General features: G+C 44.2%; 1 protein-coding gene across 1 annotated transcript in view; it reads right to left on the bottom strand.

Moving 5' to 3' along the window:
* LOC101679007 (RING1 and YY1 binding protein) overlaps positions 1–9,668 on the bottom strand; it is an 80,399-nt gene extending 70,731 nt beyond the window's left edge. The window contains exons 1-2 of the mRNA XM_045077862.1: positions 9,467–9,668; positions 8,596–8,721 (exon numbers count right to left, since the gene is read on the bottom strand). Coding sequence (XP_044933797.1) covers positions 8,596–8,721; positions 9,467–9,498 — 158 coding nt within the window. The 5' untranslated portion in view covers positions 9,499–9,668. The remainder of the gene's footprint in view (positions 1–8,595; positions 8,722–9,466) is intronic.
* Between the last annotated feature and the right edge of the window lie 8,908 nt (positions 9,669–18,576).

The following is an 18,576-nucleotide window of genomic DNA, read 5'->3' as shown; positions in this document are numbered from 1 at the left end:
CTGACTAACACTGCAGTTTTCTTGCACTCTTTATTGACAATTCTTCTTTGACATAACAGTCAATCACTGCATAGAACTGAAATTAAAGCTAAATAAATGAAGTGAATGATTAACAGAATTAATCCAGATTACTAAACAGAATACACTCTATGCACAACTTCCAACTTATAGGTATATTAACACAAGAGAACTTACATGATGGACAGCATAACCTCTGCATCAATACCCAACACATTCTGTACCCATTTCTAAACTACTTTTTAGATGCCAGGTTACATGCACACCCATCTAGTTCCTTAAAAGTGATTTTGCACATGACTGATCCTCTGCTTCATTATCCGATTTATAAGACTTTTGGCTGCTTAAATAACCAAATGGGCAACCAATAAGGATCAGGAATCATCAGAGTTATTGTTTAGGTAAATGTGCTCATGCTCTGAAGCTCCAAACCACTCCAGGAAGTACTTTAAATGCACTGCCCTACAGCGTCCAAGACTCAAGTTCTGTGTTTAATTTCCAGCACATGTTTAGAAAAACAAAACCAGAAAAACAGGTATATTACTTTTAAGGACATACTTCATAAAGACAACTTTCCCCTAAACTAGTAACGTTACACACACAGGATTCAAGCCCCAATATGAAAGCTTATTTATTACATAAAACTTTTAAACTAATTGGAACAGTTTTAAGGGGGATTCCAATTGAAACTCATCTTCATCTATTCCATATACACTTACTGAACCCGTCAGTGCCAGGCAATGCACTACATTATTAAGAAAAATAAAGCTGTGAAAAGAAAGGCCCTGACCTCAGGGGGGCAGCTTGGTGGCTCAAGTCAGTTAAGCATAGGACTCTTGGTTTCCACTCAGGTCATAATCTCAGGGTCATCACATGGAGCCCCACATGGGGCTCTGAGACTGCATGGAGACTGCTTAAAACTCTCTCCCTCTGTCCCCACCATCCCTCCCCCTCTCTCAAATTAAAATAGTAAGTTTTTTTTTTTTTAAAGGTTCTACCCTTAAAAAAGGTAGAACATAACAGGTGTTATGTTCCAGGTAAAACAAGTAAAAACATAACAGGTGATCAAATAAAAATTCTGTTCAAGTGTTAAGTGAGTTATACATGATTTGGAGGGGGAGGCAATCAAATAAAAATACAATTCAAGTGTTAATAATGAACTACACCTGACTGGAGTGATGAAAAGGCTTCCTGAGACATCTAGTACAAACAGTAGTGAGGCAGGACACAGAAGGAAGGAAAAGCATTTCAGAGAAAATCCAGAGGTGTGAAGGTATGGAAATGAGGTATCATGGTCATGCCTGGGAAACAAGCAGTTTGGCAGAAAGCACACACACGTGCGCGCGCGCGCGCGCGCACACACACACACACGCTATATGTGGAGGGCAGATGGGGTTTGGTGGCAGTCTGCTTGCAGAAATCCTAAAGGGACTTGAAAGGACTAAATCAGAAGCCCCTTGTGATGCTTAGTACTTGAACTTTATCTTAAAGGCAACGAGAACTAGGAGGTAATTTAAGTGGACCAAGCAGAGAGAGTTGGATCTGACTGCCATGAGCATGGATGCATAAGGCTGGTGACGGTTATTATACAGTAAATGGGAATTACCAGCCTGTGGGGAGAAGTGGAAAGGTGTGGATGACATCTGAAGTGAAGGAAGAGCTGAAAAGGATGTAGGAGGGAGCAAACTACTAACTTGTATCAGCCTGCACAACAAACTATATCTAAGAATCATGAATCCCAGATTCAGTAAAGCCTTTCCCAAATACCCACAAAGACCAACTACCTCTACCATGTACTCATTTATTCCATGCCTACCACCACTGGGTGCTCCTCACACCACTGAAGATCTTTGTCTCGCCTTTTCAACATGTTAGGTTCCCTGAAAGCAGGCATTTTTTATTTACTTAACCAATGACTTGAAATATAAATGACTGATAAAACACTACAACTGATGAAGCAAAAGTTTACTTCATTTATGTACTGTAGAAATGTTCCACACACCAGCCTTTATCCTTACACTCAATGATGTGTGAATTTACACTACAGCTGAGAGAAAACACCTATGTTCAAGTATGTAGGTAATAAAAAGATAGCAAGGAGATATCCTATTTCTAGAATGTGTAAGGGTCTACACGCAGAGTTGAGCTCTAAAATAGTCTTAGGATGAAACAGCAGCACTGGTAAATTCAGACCCATGCACACAAACACAGATGAATCTCAGTAAGGCTGGCCCAGGAGTGCATCTAACTGGATGACTCCACTTACACCAAATTCAGAAACATGCAAGAACAGTGGCTGAAGTGATTGTCAAGAGTGTATCATAGGGGCGCCTAGGTGGCTCAGTGGGTGAAAGCCTTTGCCTTCAGCTCAGGTCATGATCTCAGGGACCTGGGATCAAGCTCCCTGCTTAGCAGGGAACCTGCTTCCTCCTCTCTCTCTCTCTCTCTCTGCCTGCCTGCCTGCTTACTTGTGATCTCTGTCAAATAAATAAATAAAATCTTAAAAAAAAAAAAGGAGTGTATCATAGACTCTGGGGTCCTGGGTGCAAGTCACATGGTGTGTTTACCTTGTGAAGGTTCCTCAAGCTTTTGCTTATTGATTTGTGCACTTCTCTGTACATATGCTACAGTTCAAAAATTTTACTTAAAGGGGTGCCTGGGTGGCTCAGTGGGTTAAGCATCCAACTCCTGACTTTGGCTCAGGTCATGCATGATCTCAGGATCCTGGGATGGAGCCCTCAGTCTGGCTCTGGGTTCAGTGCAGAGTATACTTAAGATTCTCTCTCTCCCTCTGCCCCTGCGGAGAGGCTCTCAAATAAACAAGTATCTTTAAAAGAATAAATAAACCTTAAAAACAAACAAAAACAAAAACAAAACCCTCCTTACCTAAAAAAGAAGGAGGGAACTTCCTGAGGGGGAAGAAGACTCCACAAACAAAAAGGCCCTGGTGACAGAGCCAAAGAGAAAATGAGAACCAAAAGACTGCAGGACGTTTCCGACTGCAAAGAACTGCAAAGAATGTTCAGATTGCAAAGGAGACATTTAGGGATCCACTATTACCTGAAGTTCTAATGAACTGAGGTAGTGCTGACAACCTCCTCAAGTAGCTGCCGTTTACCAATAGTTATTAATCTTGGAATTTCTTCAGCACTGACAGAAGCACAGGATAAATGTATGCCTCATGAGGAATCCACTCCAACCTCCCATCCCAGTAACTGACAGGATACACTGAGAAGTTAGCTGGCCTGGCCTCAGTATATAGCAGGCAACTAAGGAAAAGCTAACTAGCCTGTATACAAAGGTTCCAACTTTAAATTGTCCCCAACTCAATGAGCTAAATGGCAGGGGCTACAGAAATAACCTACAGAAGTAACGATCCCTTGCTCCAAAAGAAAGGAGCATGCATGCTGCCTAAAAAGGCCAATGTGTACCTTAACACTGTCTAGAAAGAAGTTCTCATCACTCCGCAGTTCCACATTCTGCTCTGATTTCTCAAAACACTTGCCACTGGCCAAAATTATTTTATTTTTCTGTTTACTTGCTTATTTTCTCTTCTTCTCCATAGTATTTCAAACCCCATGAGAACAAGGACCTTGTCTGTTTCTCCACCACTGTACACCAGAGCCCATTTGGCTGTGTGCTCAATAAAAAATTTGTCAAATAACCACAACTACCCAGGTAATTTACTTTAAGGTCACCAAGTATACATAAGATCAAGTCAGTACCAATAAATCAGTAAGTTCAATGTAATAGCAAATACAAAATAAATTATCACCGTTTCTGGATAAGAGTGATCTTTAAAAAACCTACCAGCTTTGAGGCCAAAAGGTTTGGTAAAGTTTGATGGTTCAGAAGACATGTAATTTTTCCATGTATTTAATGTATTTATACATTTATTTATAAATGTATAAATGTAAATGTTTATACATATATTTATAAATAATGTATTATTTCCATGGATTTAATGGAGAAATTTTATGAAAGGCAAACACTACAGTAAAACCCACGTGACCTAAGGAGAAAAACCACGGTGGTGGATGATCTGAAACCATAGGAAAGAAACCTGGCTCTACTCCAGGTTAGGTACACCCCACCCCTGCTTTCTGGGAGTTTCTTACCTGAAAATTATCATCTCCGGGAGATGCACTTCTGAAGCAAGATCAGAACTTTCACGTCTCGCTAAGTATGTATGTTTTCCCCTAAAACTTCTAAAGTATTTCATGACTATTCATGGGCTATTGAGTTGTCAGGCTACCTGAATTTGAGGAGAGAAATGTCCAAACTTAAAAACTACAAAAAATGAGGGAGTCGGGGAGCCTGGCTGGCTCAGTGGGTTAAGCCTCTGCCTTCAGCTCAGGTCATGATCTCAGGGTCCTGAGATCGAGCCCCACATCAGGATCTTTGCTCAGCAGGGAGCCTGCTTCAGCCTCTCTCTACCTGCCTCTCTGCCTACTTGTGATCTCTCTTTCTGTCAAATAAATAAAATCTTAAAAAAAATTAAAAAAAAAAAAAAAGATGAGGGAGTTCCAGAACAAAGGAAATGTTTTCCAAACAAAACAGAATACCAACTTCTAATTCAGCATCCTGAGTACCAACTTTTTTTTTAAGTGACATAATTTTATTACACATCTAAAGTATTTCCTCACTTCTGTCTGCAAAAGCTCTAAAAACTTTTCAGAGATGGTATGCAAATAAACATGATTTGAACCCAGTATCACAATAAAATCTGGCTCTTAAGACTACACAAGTTCTAAATCTATGGTAATTACCCAACACAAAAATTTACCAACTTTCAAGTGAGTGTCATTTAAGCAGTAGTTGAGGGTCAAAATGCAGCACTATGATCAAAGAGGCACGAATGAGCTCCCCCTGCTGCAGCAGTACCCTGGCAATCTTTATTTCCAACAAAGACATTATTGGATTCAGAGAAGTAGCAAGACCGAAGCAAAGAACATTGAATCTACCACCGAGTCTAGGAAGTTACTCTGCTCACACTCAAGAACTTCCACTTAACAAAATGGTTAAGTAAAGTTGTTAATATGCAGGGGGTTTTCATTCTAAAAGCTGATGGCATCATCTTTCATGAGACTGGCAAACCCTACTTTATCTATCTCCTATTATCACCTAGGGAAGGGAAAGAGTTTCCTCCCCACCCACAGCCACCTTAAATATACACTCCTTTATTTCCTGTGTTGAAAGGCTTAGGGTAGAGTTCTCTCAGCATGGTGAGGAGGCAACCTTCCCGGGAGCAGGTAACCCCTCCATGTTTTTAAGTTGTATCACAGAACAAACAGGAGAAAACCATAGGATGTGATGGAAATATTCCCAAACTGATTTGTGGTGATGGTTGCACAAATCTTTAAAATAACTGAAATTCAATGAATCATGCACTTACTATTAGTGAATTCTACAGTATGTAAATCATACCTCAATAAAACAATACAATAATCACCAGCAAGGAGCAGAGTGCGATGATATAGTTAGAAAAAGGAATGTATCTAAGACCCAAAGAGACCCTCCATATAACTGACACATCTAATATAGACCACTGTTTCCTCCTGAACGTCAGTATCCTATTAAGTATATCCTCCTCCTTCCCTTAACACATTCCTTTGGAGCATCTGACCTCCTTCCATTCTGCTCTGTGCTGCTCCAGTAAGAAAAAAGACCTTATGAATCACTTCCATGAATCTACCTGGAGAATTCAACATATAAAGTACACATGGCAATAACAATGAAAAGTTGGCAGGTGAACTTATAGAAATCAATTCCCTTTTCAGAAGAAATGGGAAGGAGGAGGAGGCATCCTAATTGATTCCCCAAGCCAGACTGCTCCAATCTCCCACACAGCACTTTATTTATACCTCTCTCAGAGCCTTTAAAACTTGGATTCTGCTCATCCTTGTGCATTTCTAACCAACCCCCCCCACCCCTCACCAACAATCTTGACCAGTATCTTTCACATCCTAGGAATTTAATAAATGCTCTTTGGGTAAGAGTTATTATTCTCCTCATTAAATTAAGTGACACCAATTCTATCCTCAAAGGGTAAATACAGTTCTGTGTCCTGCTGGACCTACTACTAATTAAACTCTGACTTCCTTCTTGACTTGGTAGATTATGGCAATAAAGACAAAAATGATGAACAAACTCCAAAATGACCACTGGCTAGGCCAGCAGCTAGGCTCTTGTTATAATATGAATAAGAAACACCAGCTCAGAGCAATAAAACCCAATTTCTACGCCAGCCAGCAGGTTAACATAACCCTTTTATTATTTTTAAAAGTTATTCTAAAATCACAAATTTTTGCCTATTACTCACCATCCAAACCCAACAAGTTTTCTACTGTCATCTAATTAAAACTATGCAAGACAAAAAGTATTAAATCTTTGAAGTACCAAAAAAATTACAGGAAAATCACAGAGCGATAACTAGTATGGCAGGGAAATTAACCAACAGTTTCTACACCTCATAACCCCTGAATGAAGACCTGTTGAAAGTCGCCTTACCGCATGAAATCCATTTCTAGCCTAAGAAAGCCAAAATGTTGTCTGTTTTCCAATTAAAGATGGCTTCAAGAATAGATCTCAAACACCAAAACACTGACAATAACCAAGATGAAACAAAAAGGCCACGTAAAGGTATCACAACTTTTAATAAGAGTGTTAAGTCCTCCAATCTTGGAAATCTGTGTTCAAATCCTACTCAACCAGAGACCTCAAAAAATTACACGAAAACCCTTAAAGATAAGAGATAAGTATCCTGGTTCCTGAAATATTTTGTCTTTAGTAATTTAATAGATCTGTTAAAAAACTGAATTTCACTGTCATCATCTGTAACTCTGAAAAAACATCTCTATTGCTTTTAAAATCAAAACCTCCCACATGCTTCCAAAAAGTTGATAAGTCAAATTCTTTTAAAAACATGCAGAAACTGAAATGCATTTCATTATAAGATAATTATTCCCAGCAATACATCAGATGTAAACTTGAATTTGGTTTTGCTCTTCACCAGTTAAGTTCTCAAGTTCTTAGGAGTTTCCTAGTCATTTACTTGAGCATCATCTACGGTAACACTCAAAGCAAAACCACAATAAAGAGGTTTGGCCTCTGAGGGATTCTACATGTAAAAAAAACATTACTCATAAATAAAATACAATCACTATTGCTTTAAATAACAAATACATTTCTAAACTTTCATGCCATTTGATGGAATTCCGTTTCAGAGAGCAAAACAAAATCTATGAAGCTCCCAATAAGTGCTTTTTATTTTAGCAAAATTTATTCTATCATAATACAAAAAGTGACATGAATCTGCTGTAAAAACTTCTGGAAAAATATTGTTAGTTCTTGAGTACTTTCATTCAAAACACTCTTTATTGAAAGAGTATAAGTCGCAGAACTGCTCCACCAGTAATTGGACCAAATCATCCCAGAATTATCTTCTTTAGGTTACCCAATATCCTAGGTAATCCCAAGTATAAATAAAGCAGTGAAACCCTGGAAGGATACGTTTAGTCAAAGAATAACATCAGTGAGAACTATGAAGTACTGCAACACAATCATACTGGACCACCACCGACTCAAAAACAAGTACCTGATGAAATGAGACTTCTGGCAACCAACTTATATCTTCAAGGATCCTCTAGGCACTCCTCCCCAGCTTTCACACCCATATACCCCAATGCCTTTCTATGAAATGACATCAAGAGTACCTTTACTTCAAACTCCAACATTAAGGACACAAACTGCAGATTCAATTTAAAAGATGACCAGAAGGCTATAGAATCAGCTTTGACATTTTATCCAAATATATCTAAACATTAAACATGGAGTAGTTCAACTCGTTTTGATACCTGATGCGATTTACTACCCTCACAAAAATGAAAAGGAATTCTTTCAACATTCTTTTCATTGTAATAAGACTTTAAACACAGAAAAACTTTACAATAGTCTATTCATTTCACCATTTTGCAGAATCGTCCTCCATCACCCCTCTGCATAAGATAATCAGGAAAAAAAAAAACCACACACAAACTGACAGTTCAGCTTTCCAAAAAAATGCACTTGCTTTATCAAACCCCAACATTTATTTTCCAGCACAAGAAAGTAACAAGACAGTTGCAGCTCAAGACAGGAAAAGCACAACAACAGCATAACTGTACGTCCACCACTAAATCGCTCAAAGAAAAAATTCAGGGCAGGCAAATTAAAAACATTCTACAGATGGTGAAAATAAAAGGTCTAAACTCCTACAATCCATAGCAAAAGCACTGCTTCCTCTCTTTTTGAGCCAATACCAATAAGCCGATGGATACAAGTGTCAAATAAATCCAGCCTGTTCGAAATAAGACGAAAACCTGGAAAAATTCCCTCCCATAAATCATTCAGTGAATAAGACCGCTTTGCACACAACACAAAATACACACAACCAAAACCACACGTCAACCACCCCCAAATGCAAAAAAGCCATAATCAACAAGTTGGAAAGAGGGCTTGAAGTATAGCTCTCCACCCTCTCCCCGACCTTAAAAAACAAAAGTCCTTCAACAAAAGCTAACACAGATCTTCAAGTACCTGGTGGAGGTGCCTTTCCTCACATCGCAGATGCTGCATTTAAAGGCTTCAGCGCTGTTTCTGAAGGTGCAGACGCTACAATCCCAAAAGCCTTCGTCTGCCGCAGGTTTCGCTTGTCTTTTTGGCCTTCGGAGGAGTGAGGAGTGGGGGAAAGGGGAGGGAAGAGACAGGGAGCAGGAAAAAGGGGGAGAAACAGCAAAACACAGACGCTGGTGAGCCGTCGCAATTTCGCAGGAATCTAGTGCTGGAAACTTCGCTTGGGCGACCACCCACCCACCCTTTCCGGGGACCAAAACAGGGACTGGGGAGGGCACGGGGCGCCCCCACCGGCACCCTGCAACCTCCGGGCCCGGACCGTGCTGCCTCGCACAGCAGGCGGCGGCGGCGCCCCGGGAAAGGCCGCGGCGGGCGCAGGAAGCGGGCGGACTTGTGGACTTGAGCGTGGGGCTGGGGGGGCCGGCAGGGGAGCCGCGGGCCGGATCTGGAGGGGGCGCGCAGGGGCAGCCCGAGGCCGGCGGCGGGGAGTGGGCCGGCTCCTTCCCTCTCCCCTCCCATGCTCGCGCCCTCCCTCCCTCCCCACCTGGTTAAATCTCCCTTTGTCTGGGAGGAGTGGCGGCGGCGGCGGCGGCGGCGGAGGGCGGCTGAGGAGGAGCCGCCATGGCTGCGGCGCGCACGGCCGCCGGCCCCGAGCGGGAGCGACACCGCCTCCCGCCGCCGCCACCGCCCGCCGCCGCCGCCGCCCCCCGCCCCCGGATCTCCATCTTAGCAGCGCCTCCCCCCGCCCCGGGTGGCTCCGGGGCCTAGTCGTCGCCGGCCCCCGCCCGCCCCCAGCCCTCCCTCCCCTTCCGCCCCCTCAGCTCCGAGCAGGTACCTGGTCGGGCTCTTCTTGTCGCCCATGGTCATGGATGGGCTGTACCCCCGCCCCCCCCAAAGCCGAAACCGGCGCCGCTCGGAGGAGAAACGCCGTCCGGGGAGTCGTCGCGGACCGGCCCCCCTCCCTCCCCCGCGCCCGCCCGCCCGCCCTCAGCCGCTGGGGCTCGAGCTCCGGCCGCCGCCGCCGCCGCTGCTGCCAGTCTCCGGACGAGACTAGTCCCCGCCAGCGCCGCCTCCGCCGAGTGACTGACGAGGGGCGGGGCCGGGCGCCGCGCGTCACGCGCCGTGTAGCCAATGGGAGAACGGCGGCCGGCGCCGCGAGGGCGGGGGCGGGGCGCGGGGGAGGGCGTGGCGTGGCGGACGTGGGCCGGGCTGTCGGTGTGCGTGCCCGGGAGTGTGTGCGCGCTGGGAGCGCGCGTGCCTGCTGGTGGCCCGGCGGCCCGGCGTGGCGGAGCGTGCGAGCCCGGCGGGGCGCACGTGGCCGCGCCCGGGAAGCGGCGATGGGCTCCAGACCCTGCGCGTCCACCTTAAGGGGCTGTCGCGGCCACTGGCCCCAATCGGCCCCCAGGGAAGTAGTTCCGTGCAGTTTGCGCGTGCCACTGGGGCTTGCAACTGCCGCGCCGCTTGCTATGCCTCGAGGCTTGTAGTGCCCCGGGGGCCGGCGGGCCTCTTTCTTTTGGCCAGGGTTCTCAAGCTCCCTTCCTCTCTTCTGCCACGAGGAGCTTTGTATCAGCCTCTCCTAAAGTCCGGGCCTCCTGCCGATACCCCAGTCCTAAGCCCCCTTCCAGGCCCCTGAGGCAGGAGAGAACTGTGCTGTAAGGGTGTGGCACAACTAAAGGTTCCCCGAGCCTACACTCAGGGACACCAACTCCCGCTTGAGAGCCCCCCCACCCAACCTAAAAAGGGCGTTTCCCTAGGGAACTTGCTGTTCAAATCCTGATGGCCACATGCCAGCAGTCTAACCTTGTGCCTCAGCTCCTTCATCTGCAAGGTGAGGCTAACAATCCTCCTCCTGGGGTCGTTTGGAAAAATTCAGAAATACAATGCACGAAAAGCACGCAAGTGAGTGCCTGGCACTGAGGAAGGGCCAATATAAAGTATTGGGTTAAGAACTATTGGAACTGGGTCTGGGTTGAGCACCATTTCCCGCCGCTTTGGACAATTCTTGAAGGTGAGGAACAGGCAGTACTGGCTACTTTCTGACCACCTTCAAGAATGATTGCCAAGGGGCACCTGGGTGGCTCAGTGGTTAAGCCTCTGCCTTCGGCTCAGCTCATGATCTCGGTCCTGGGATCGAGCCCTACATCGGGCTCTCTGCTCAGCAGGGAGCCTGCTTTCCCCCCATCTCTCTCTGCCTGCCTCTCTGACTACTTGTGATCTCTGTAAAATAAATAAATAAAATCTTTAAAAAAAAAAAAAAAAAGAATGCTTGCCAAATTGACTTGAACCTGACTTAGACCCCTTTGCCCTCAGGGAGTCAGGACCCTAGATGGTTAGCTAAAAGACTTGGCTAGGTGGAAGCTCTGGGTGCCGGTAGGGAATTGGTCAAAGAATGATGTTAGAAGTTGGAAGGTGCGGGTAGGGGTGCGGAGGGAAGATAAGACCCACCCACAGCATCCACTGAGATATGTTTATATGCAAACACAGTGTGGGTTATCAGGACTGCGCGGGATGGAAGGAAACGAAGGAAACACCAAGGCACAAGATGAGAGAAGCTCACTGGGACTAAATGCCCAAGGAGCAGGAAGTCCTAGGATCATTCCAGGGAACAGAAAGGAGAGAATAAAAGAGGGAGGGAATGAATGTGTCAAGGATAAGCTTGATCAGCACATGCTGTCCTCTCCAGGCAGGCACACCCTGGAGAGCCAGGAGCTAGAGCGTTATTTAGCAAGGGTCAGCAACCTCCTGGGCCTCCTTGGCTTCCCCTCTTGTCTTCTGAGGAAGGGAGGGAGAAAAGGAGGAGGAGGAGGGAGATAGAGGGTTGGGGGGCCAGAGAAAGCCAAGGGGCATGCACACAAGCCATGGCCCAATGCCCCCATCCTTGGTCCCTGGTGTCTGCCTGGCTTCCTCCCAAGACTGAAGGTATTGAAAGAAAAGGGGCATTAAGAAATCCCTGGAGGAGTGGTCTCTGTATAGGGGAACTGGGTAGCTGGGGAGCAATAGATAGCGGAATGGAGACTGACTAAATTATGTACACAGAATAAAATGCACAAATCGGTTTTTAGCTTCATGAATTTTTGTAGATATCTACTACACGTTTGTATCCACCATCCAAATCAAGATACCGAAATTTTCATCCTTCCAGTGAGTAACTCCCCTCCCCACAGGTAACCTCTATTCCAGCTTCAGTCACCAAAGATCAGTTTTGCCTGTTTGAGTGTCATAAGCATGGGTCATAAGGTATGCACTCATGTGTCTGTCAACTTATTATTTGTGATATTCCTCCATCTTGTTGCCTATTATCAGTACCTTTTTATTTGCTTGTGTAAGAATGTGGAATTCCATTGCAAATACATGGCCATGTAGTTATCCCTGAGAGACAAATTTTTTAGTGCATTTTTAAAATTCTTTGACCTGTTTCACCTGTTCAAAAATAAAGTTTTAAAAAATGTTATTACGAAAAAAAGTTTCAGAATAGAGAACTAATTTCTAGGAATGTATCAGACCCACACAGCACCATGTGGTTATAACTGTACAGGCTCTAATTTCACTCCGTTGTTGGAGGTAAATATCTACTAAAAGCCTCCTTGTAGGTACAGGAGCCAGACAAGACTACTTCTGGAGCAATGGGCTGTAAAATATCTTGGCTCTAGGCAGAACATCAGACCATCATTCTAGAGTAGTGGTTTGCATCTGAGCTATGTAGGAAACAAATCTTCCTCCATGGCACTGCCTTGAACCACTGTGGGATGTAGGGATGAGTTGGATTTGACAGACAGCCCCTCCCCTGCTTTTCTTTCTCCTATTTTGAACTTCAATTTCAAGTTTCATTTGAAGGAAGGGTTCTGCTTTAAAATTTATTTGAAATCCACGGTCTTTGGAATAGATGCTGGCTAGAAGCACTCCCCAAGAAGTGTCTGATGTAAATGATTCCACAGATACACAAGACAGATTAAAAGACCCATTCTGCCTCCCTTCCCATCATTCACTCTACTTCAGTCACACTGGCTTCTTTTGCTGATCTTGGAACATTCATGCTCCCACCTCAGGGCCTTTGCACCTGCTGTTCTGTCTAGCTGGAATGTTCTTTCCCTAGATAACCACATTCTTAGCTGCCTCACTTCCTTCATGTCTTTGTTTAAAAGTCACATTCTCATTGAAGTTTTTCCTGGGGCCCTATCTAAACATACCACACACCAATCCATAACCTGATACCTTAACTACTTCTGTCCCCCTTAACTACTTTACTTTCCCCCCCTTTGAGTACTTTAATTTCTTCTCCTTAGCACTTATCACCATCTACATACCGTGTAGTTAGTTTACTTATCTTGCTTAGCAGATCTTTGCCCAGGAGAATATAAGTTTCATAACAGCAAGGATTTTTTTTCTCTTTTTTTTTTTTTCCCTTCCCCCTCTTCTATGTAAGTGCCCTGGAGAGTGCCTTGTAAGCATGCATTGAAGAAGTGGGGTCTTTATTCTGAGTGCCATAGAAGCCACTTTTAAGTTCACCAAGAATATTTGTGTACCTGAGACTGTCTGAGGTCTGCCTTAATAAGTGAGATACTGAGAGAAAGCAGACCTCTGGAGGGAGAGGTTGTGAAGGACTTTCATATTGGCCTGACAGAGCAGGAGTGCAGTTCCAGCAGGCTTCCCTTTGTTTGCTCAAGAAAGAAGCAAAAATTATTGATCCTCACCAAAGAAGGGTCTGGAATGTTAGCAACTTTGCTACCTCCTGTCTTTAAATTTGCAAGTGCTAGTCCTAGACAGAAAACCCACATATTCACTAGGAGGAGGACTTCAAACCTTAGGAATACCCAGTAAAGCTATTATAAACAAGTCAAGGGGTGGGGGGGCCTTTCTCCAAATACCTCATGGTTTAAGCCATCTCACCCATGTGTCACCTTCTGGTCCGAGTCCCAAACTGCAATTCGGTGTGAGGTTTTCACTGGTCTGCAGTGAGAGGAAATGAGAAAACTAACAGTAAATGTATGAACACTTTCTTATATTCAAATAAATTACCAACAATTGAGTCTTGGGAAAGAGTATTTTTTATAATGAGATCATGTCCTTCCAACTTTTTTCTTTTCTTGGAAGGCTGGATAATTGAATGTCCCTCCCTTCCCCCCTACCTTCTCCCCGCTCCCCACTCCAGATTTCTAGGTTTATTGACTTGTTGGCTTTCAAGATGTTCTGGCTTATAGTTGAGTAAGAGCGTTAGATTCATGCACTAGACTAATGCAAAAAAAGGTTTTGATATTCGTATCTTGAGTTAAAGACATAACATTCTTACGGAAATAGTGCTAGACCCCTTCAAATAGTCTTGCTTTTTCTGCTTCATCATTCTTGATATAATATATAAATGCCCTTTTTAATAAAGGCAATAGTAGACATTAGTTCTCTTTCTTAAAATGTTCTCAATTGACCACATCACGAAGTGACAATTCTGTGTTGACTTCTTTTTCTCATGTGATCTCTACTCCCAGTATGGGGCTCAGACTCACAACCCCTGGGATCAAAAGGGGCACATTCTATGGACTGAGCCAGCCAGGTGCCCTTATGTTGACTTTCTAACCTTCTCTTGTCATTTTAAGTATTCCAAAATCTAAACGATTTTAGCAAAACCTTCAGTGGGAGTGTTACTGAGGAGAAGAGGAAGAACAGTATGATTTGGTGACTAAGAAGCCACCCAAGCAGGACAGAAACTAGGAAGGTTAAGATTCCGACCCTAATTGCTAAGATTGAATGCCCTACTTCTCACTCAATGTTCCTTCAGTGGTTCAGAAGAAAACATTGTTTCTTTTTTTTTTTTTCAGATTTTGTTTATTTTTTTGACAGAGATCACAAGTAGGCAGAGAGGCAGGCAGAGAGAGAGGAAGGGAAGCAGGCTCCCAGCAGAGCAGAGAGCCGGATGCGGGGCTCAATCCCAGGACCCTGGGATCATGACCTGAGCTGAAGGCAGAGGTTTTAACCCACTGAGCTACCCAGGCACTCTGAAAACATTGTTTCTTGAAGCAATTAACTACATAGAGTGTTTTAGGAACTGCAGAGAACCTAGCGCACTTTACACAAAGACTGGGGCTTGTGCTGGTATCACTAGGGACATCTGCAGAGCGATACTGAGGATAGGAATGTCTAGAGAAGCAGCCTGGAGTCAAAAAAAGGTGGAGCTTCCCTGACCATCTGTGTTTGAACCTTAACCAGATTTTGCAACCAGCCTGTGTCACCTGTGCACGTGCTTATCAGAGCTATGAAGTTTTATTGATCTCCTTCTGGCACAGTAGGAAATATCACCAGTCGAAATCGTCCTGGGTTAGACCTTATGCCATTTATAAAAATTAATTCCAAATAGATCATAGACCTGAGCATAAAACCTATAACCATAAAACTTGCAGAAGAAAATACAGGAGAAAACCTTTGTGCCCCTGGATAGACAAAGATTTCTTAGACCTGATACAAAAAACCATGATCCATAGAAGAAAGAATTGATAGTTTGAACTTTATCAAAATTAAAAACTGCTCTTTTAGAAAGACACTGCTAAGAAAATGAAAAGACAAGTCAAAGCCTGGTAGAAGATATTTGCAAAGCACATATCTGATAAAGGAATCATATCCCAAATATATATAGAACTTTTACTATACATGAAAAGATAAGCAATCTAATGAAAACATGAGCAAAAGATCTGCATGGACATTTTGTTGAGAAGGATAAGTGAATGGCTAATAAACACATGAAAAGACACTCGGCATCCTTATTCATTAGGAAAATGCAAATTAAAAGCATAATTAGATACCACTGCACATTAGAATGCCTTAAATCAAAAAAATCCTGACAATCCCCAGTGCTGGGGAGGAAGTTCAGCGACCCTCACAATGCCAGTGGGAGTGCAATATGGTACAGTTCCTCTGGGAAAACGGTTTGGCAGTTTCTTATAAAGTTAAACATACACTTACCATACGAGCCAGCAATCCCACTTCTAGAAAGTTACTAAAAGAAATAAAGACATATGTTCACACAAAAACCTGTACTTGGATATTTATAGCAGCTTTATTCATATCACCAAAATCTGGAAGCAAACCAAATGCCCTTCAGCTGGAGAATGAGAAACAAAAAGCAGGTCCATCCCTACCACGGAATACTACTCAGCAACAAAAAGGAACAAATGACCGACATACGCAATACAGATGAGTCTCAGATACGTTATCCCAAGTGAAAGAAGCTGGTCTCCAAAGGTGACATATTGTGTGATTCTATTTATATGATATTCTGGAAAAGGCAAAACTACAGGGATGGGCAGATCCGTGGTTGCCAGGGGTTGGGGTGGAGGGAGGGTTTGACCAAATGGAGGGGCAGCAAAAGGGGATTTGGGGAGAAGATGGAAGTAATTTTCATCTTGATTGTGGAAATTGCTACAAGACAAAAATGCACTCATCAAAACTTGGGCCTGTACGCCACAGAGTTTTATTATATCTAAATTACTTTAGTAAATCTGACTTTTGACCATTCTGTCATTCTAGAATGGAAAATTCCTCAAGTCTCTATGCTCCACACTGCCTGCCCCAGTGATATTAACCACAAGAGCTAGCATTTTGTAGTCTAGCTGCGTGTCTAGCACTTGGGTAATCCTTGCTTTCCTGAGTGTTCTCCTTAGTAATTCACCCAATTATTCAGGCCCTGATTCTTAGACTCATCTTTGACTCCTCTGTTGACCCTATACCCTACATCAATCCCATTAGTACATCTTTTGCACTTGACCTTCAACACACACCTTGAATCTGAACACTTCCCATTATGTCTCTTGCCATCACTCCAGTCCAAGCTAGGATCAGCTTTCAGCTGCCTAAATGGCCTCCCTACCTAAATGGCCTCTTGCTCCCTGCACCTGTCTGGATGGGCTAGGTTATGTCCAGAAGTGGCATGCCCACTGTGGGCCAGTTGCAGCTCTGTTCCACATCTTTTCCCTCCAGAACCCAGGAGGATGGAGCAGTGTCCACGTTGAACACTGCTGGTCACAGAGACGGTGGGTAAGGACTTCTGGAGAGACTCGCACTGGCAACTGATTAACAGCTTAGCCTTTAAGTGACACTCCTGACTTCTGTTCAGTGGTCACAGCCCATGGCCCCACTCAGCGACAAGAAGTGCAGCCCACCATGTGTCCAGGAGGTGGAGAACTGGAAGTATGTGTCCATCAGCTTCGTGACAACCATGACTCTTTAAAATCTCTTCTCCAAACAGTGCTCAGAGGGATGTCCACGACAAAGGCAATCCCCTGCTCAAAATGCTCTCATGACTTCTCCTGACAGTTAAATGAAAATCCAGAATCCTGACTCTGGCCTTCAAGGCTTACTAACTTCATCCTGCTTCCAGCCTAGCTCTGGGCACACTCTACTCTTATGCTTTCTTGCCAAACCCAACCATCTCTTAGGGCATTTCTCTGTGTTCTCCCCCACATATTGCCATAGTGCCATCTTTCTCATTGTCCAGATGTCTGCTACCTCTTCCCTCTTCAGAGAGGGGATCTCCCTGACTGAGATATCATACACAGCATAACCCCCGGTCAGTTTTCCCCTTATCCAGCTTAATTTTTCTTTTCATCATTCTTATGCCCTGCTATTACATGCTGTATTATTTGTTTTTGCCTGACTCTCCCACTAGAATTTAATTTCTATCTATCAGGACAATGACTTGGCTTTGTTTCTCCATCCCTAGTGCCTGGAACAGTGTAGAGAATATTCCTCCACAGAGTAGGACCTCAGAAATTCTTTGTGGAATGAATGAAGCACTTTTACATCTATTACCCCATTGAAACTCCTAAGTGACTCAGTGAGGTAAGAACTATTATCATTGTCCTCCTTGACAAAGGAAGAATCTGGAGGCAGGAAAGGGATTTGCCTGGATTCGGGGACAGGGTTTGCATTCAATCTCAGCATCTGATTTCCAGGCTCCACCTCTTATTTTTTTTTTTTTTAAGATTTTATTTATTTATTTGAAAAAGAAAGAGAGAGAGAGAGAGAATGGGAGTGAGAGGGAGAGGGAGAAAGAATGTGAAGAAGATTGCACTGAGCCCGACACAGAGCTAGAACTGGAAATGGGGAGATCATGACCAGAGCTGAAACCGAGAGTCAGACACCGAACTGACTGAGCCACCCAGGTGCCCCCTAGATCCCCTCTTCATCTCTGTCTTCACTATGCTGCTTGTGAAGCCCAGCTTTCGCTGACGAAAAACCAGCCAGTTGTGGAGGGTGCCTAGGGAAGGGGAGCAGATGTGGAAGTTCAAGCAGTCCTTTCTGACTGAAGATCCCAGGGTCCTCATAAAGGCAGAGAGGTTTGCCGGCCCTGGTACACCTAGTCTGTGGGCCCACATTATGGTGAATTCTTGCCAAATCAGATAAGAATTGTGTGACGGAACCCAAGGAATGCACAATGCACTTTGGCACTGATCTATTTGGGACCTTAGAAATATGCAGAGCAGGGGGTCCCTACGATGGTATCATTTCCTGCATTGTCTCAACAAATATCTATTGATCCCTTGGATCCCGGAATTGCTTCCCTAGCAGCTGGTCCTTGATACCTTTAGAGAATCAGAGTCACAGAATTCGGAGGGTAGGAAGGAGAGTCAGGACAAGCAATCCGTCTACTTGTATCCTTTTAGTTCGGGGCAAGACCTCTGGGGGCATGGAGATTACAGAGGGCTTTCTCACACATCCTCGCCCTTGATCTTCACAGACCCCTTCTCTCGGTGAGAGTCACTGTCATCCTTCTCCTTAGGAGGAAGATGTGAGTGCTGAGGCTCAGGCAGAGCACAAGACTTGCCTCAGGCCATAGACCCACAAGCAGTTTTGAAACCTGAGCTTCAAAACCTGCTTTTCTGATGGCAGGTTCTCTTTACTAGACCACAAACAGGATCCATGGGACCCAAACACCCTGGGATTCCTTAAGAGTTAGATTAG

The sequence above is a fragment of the Mustela putorius genome, unplaced genomic scaffold, assembly GCF_011764305.1.
Source record: "Mustela putorius furo isolate JIRA1106 unplaced genomic scaffold, ASM1176430v1.1 tig00000095_pilon_pilon_pilon, whole genome shotgun sequence".
Lineage (NCBI taxonomy): Eukaryota > Metazoa > Chordata > Mammalia > Carnivora > Mustelidae > Mustela > Mustela putorius.
This window is presented reverse-complemented; position numbering and strand designations above follow the sequence as displayed.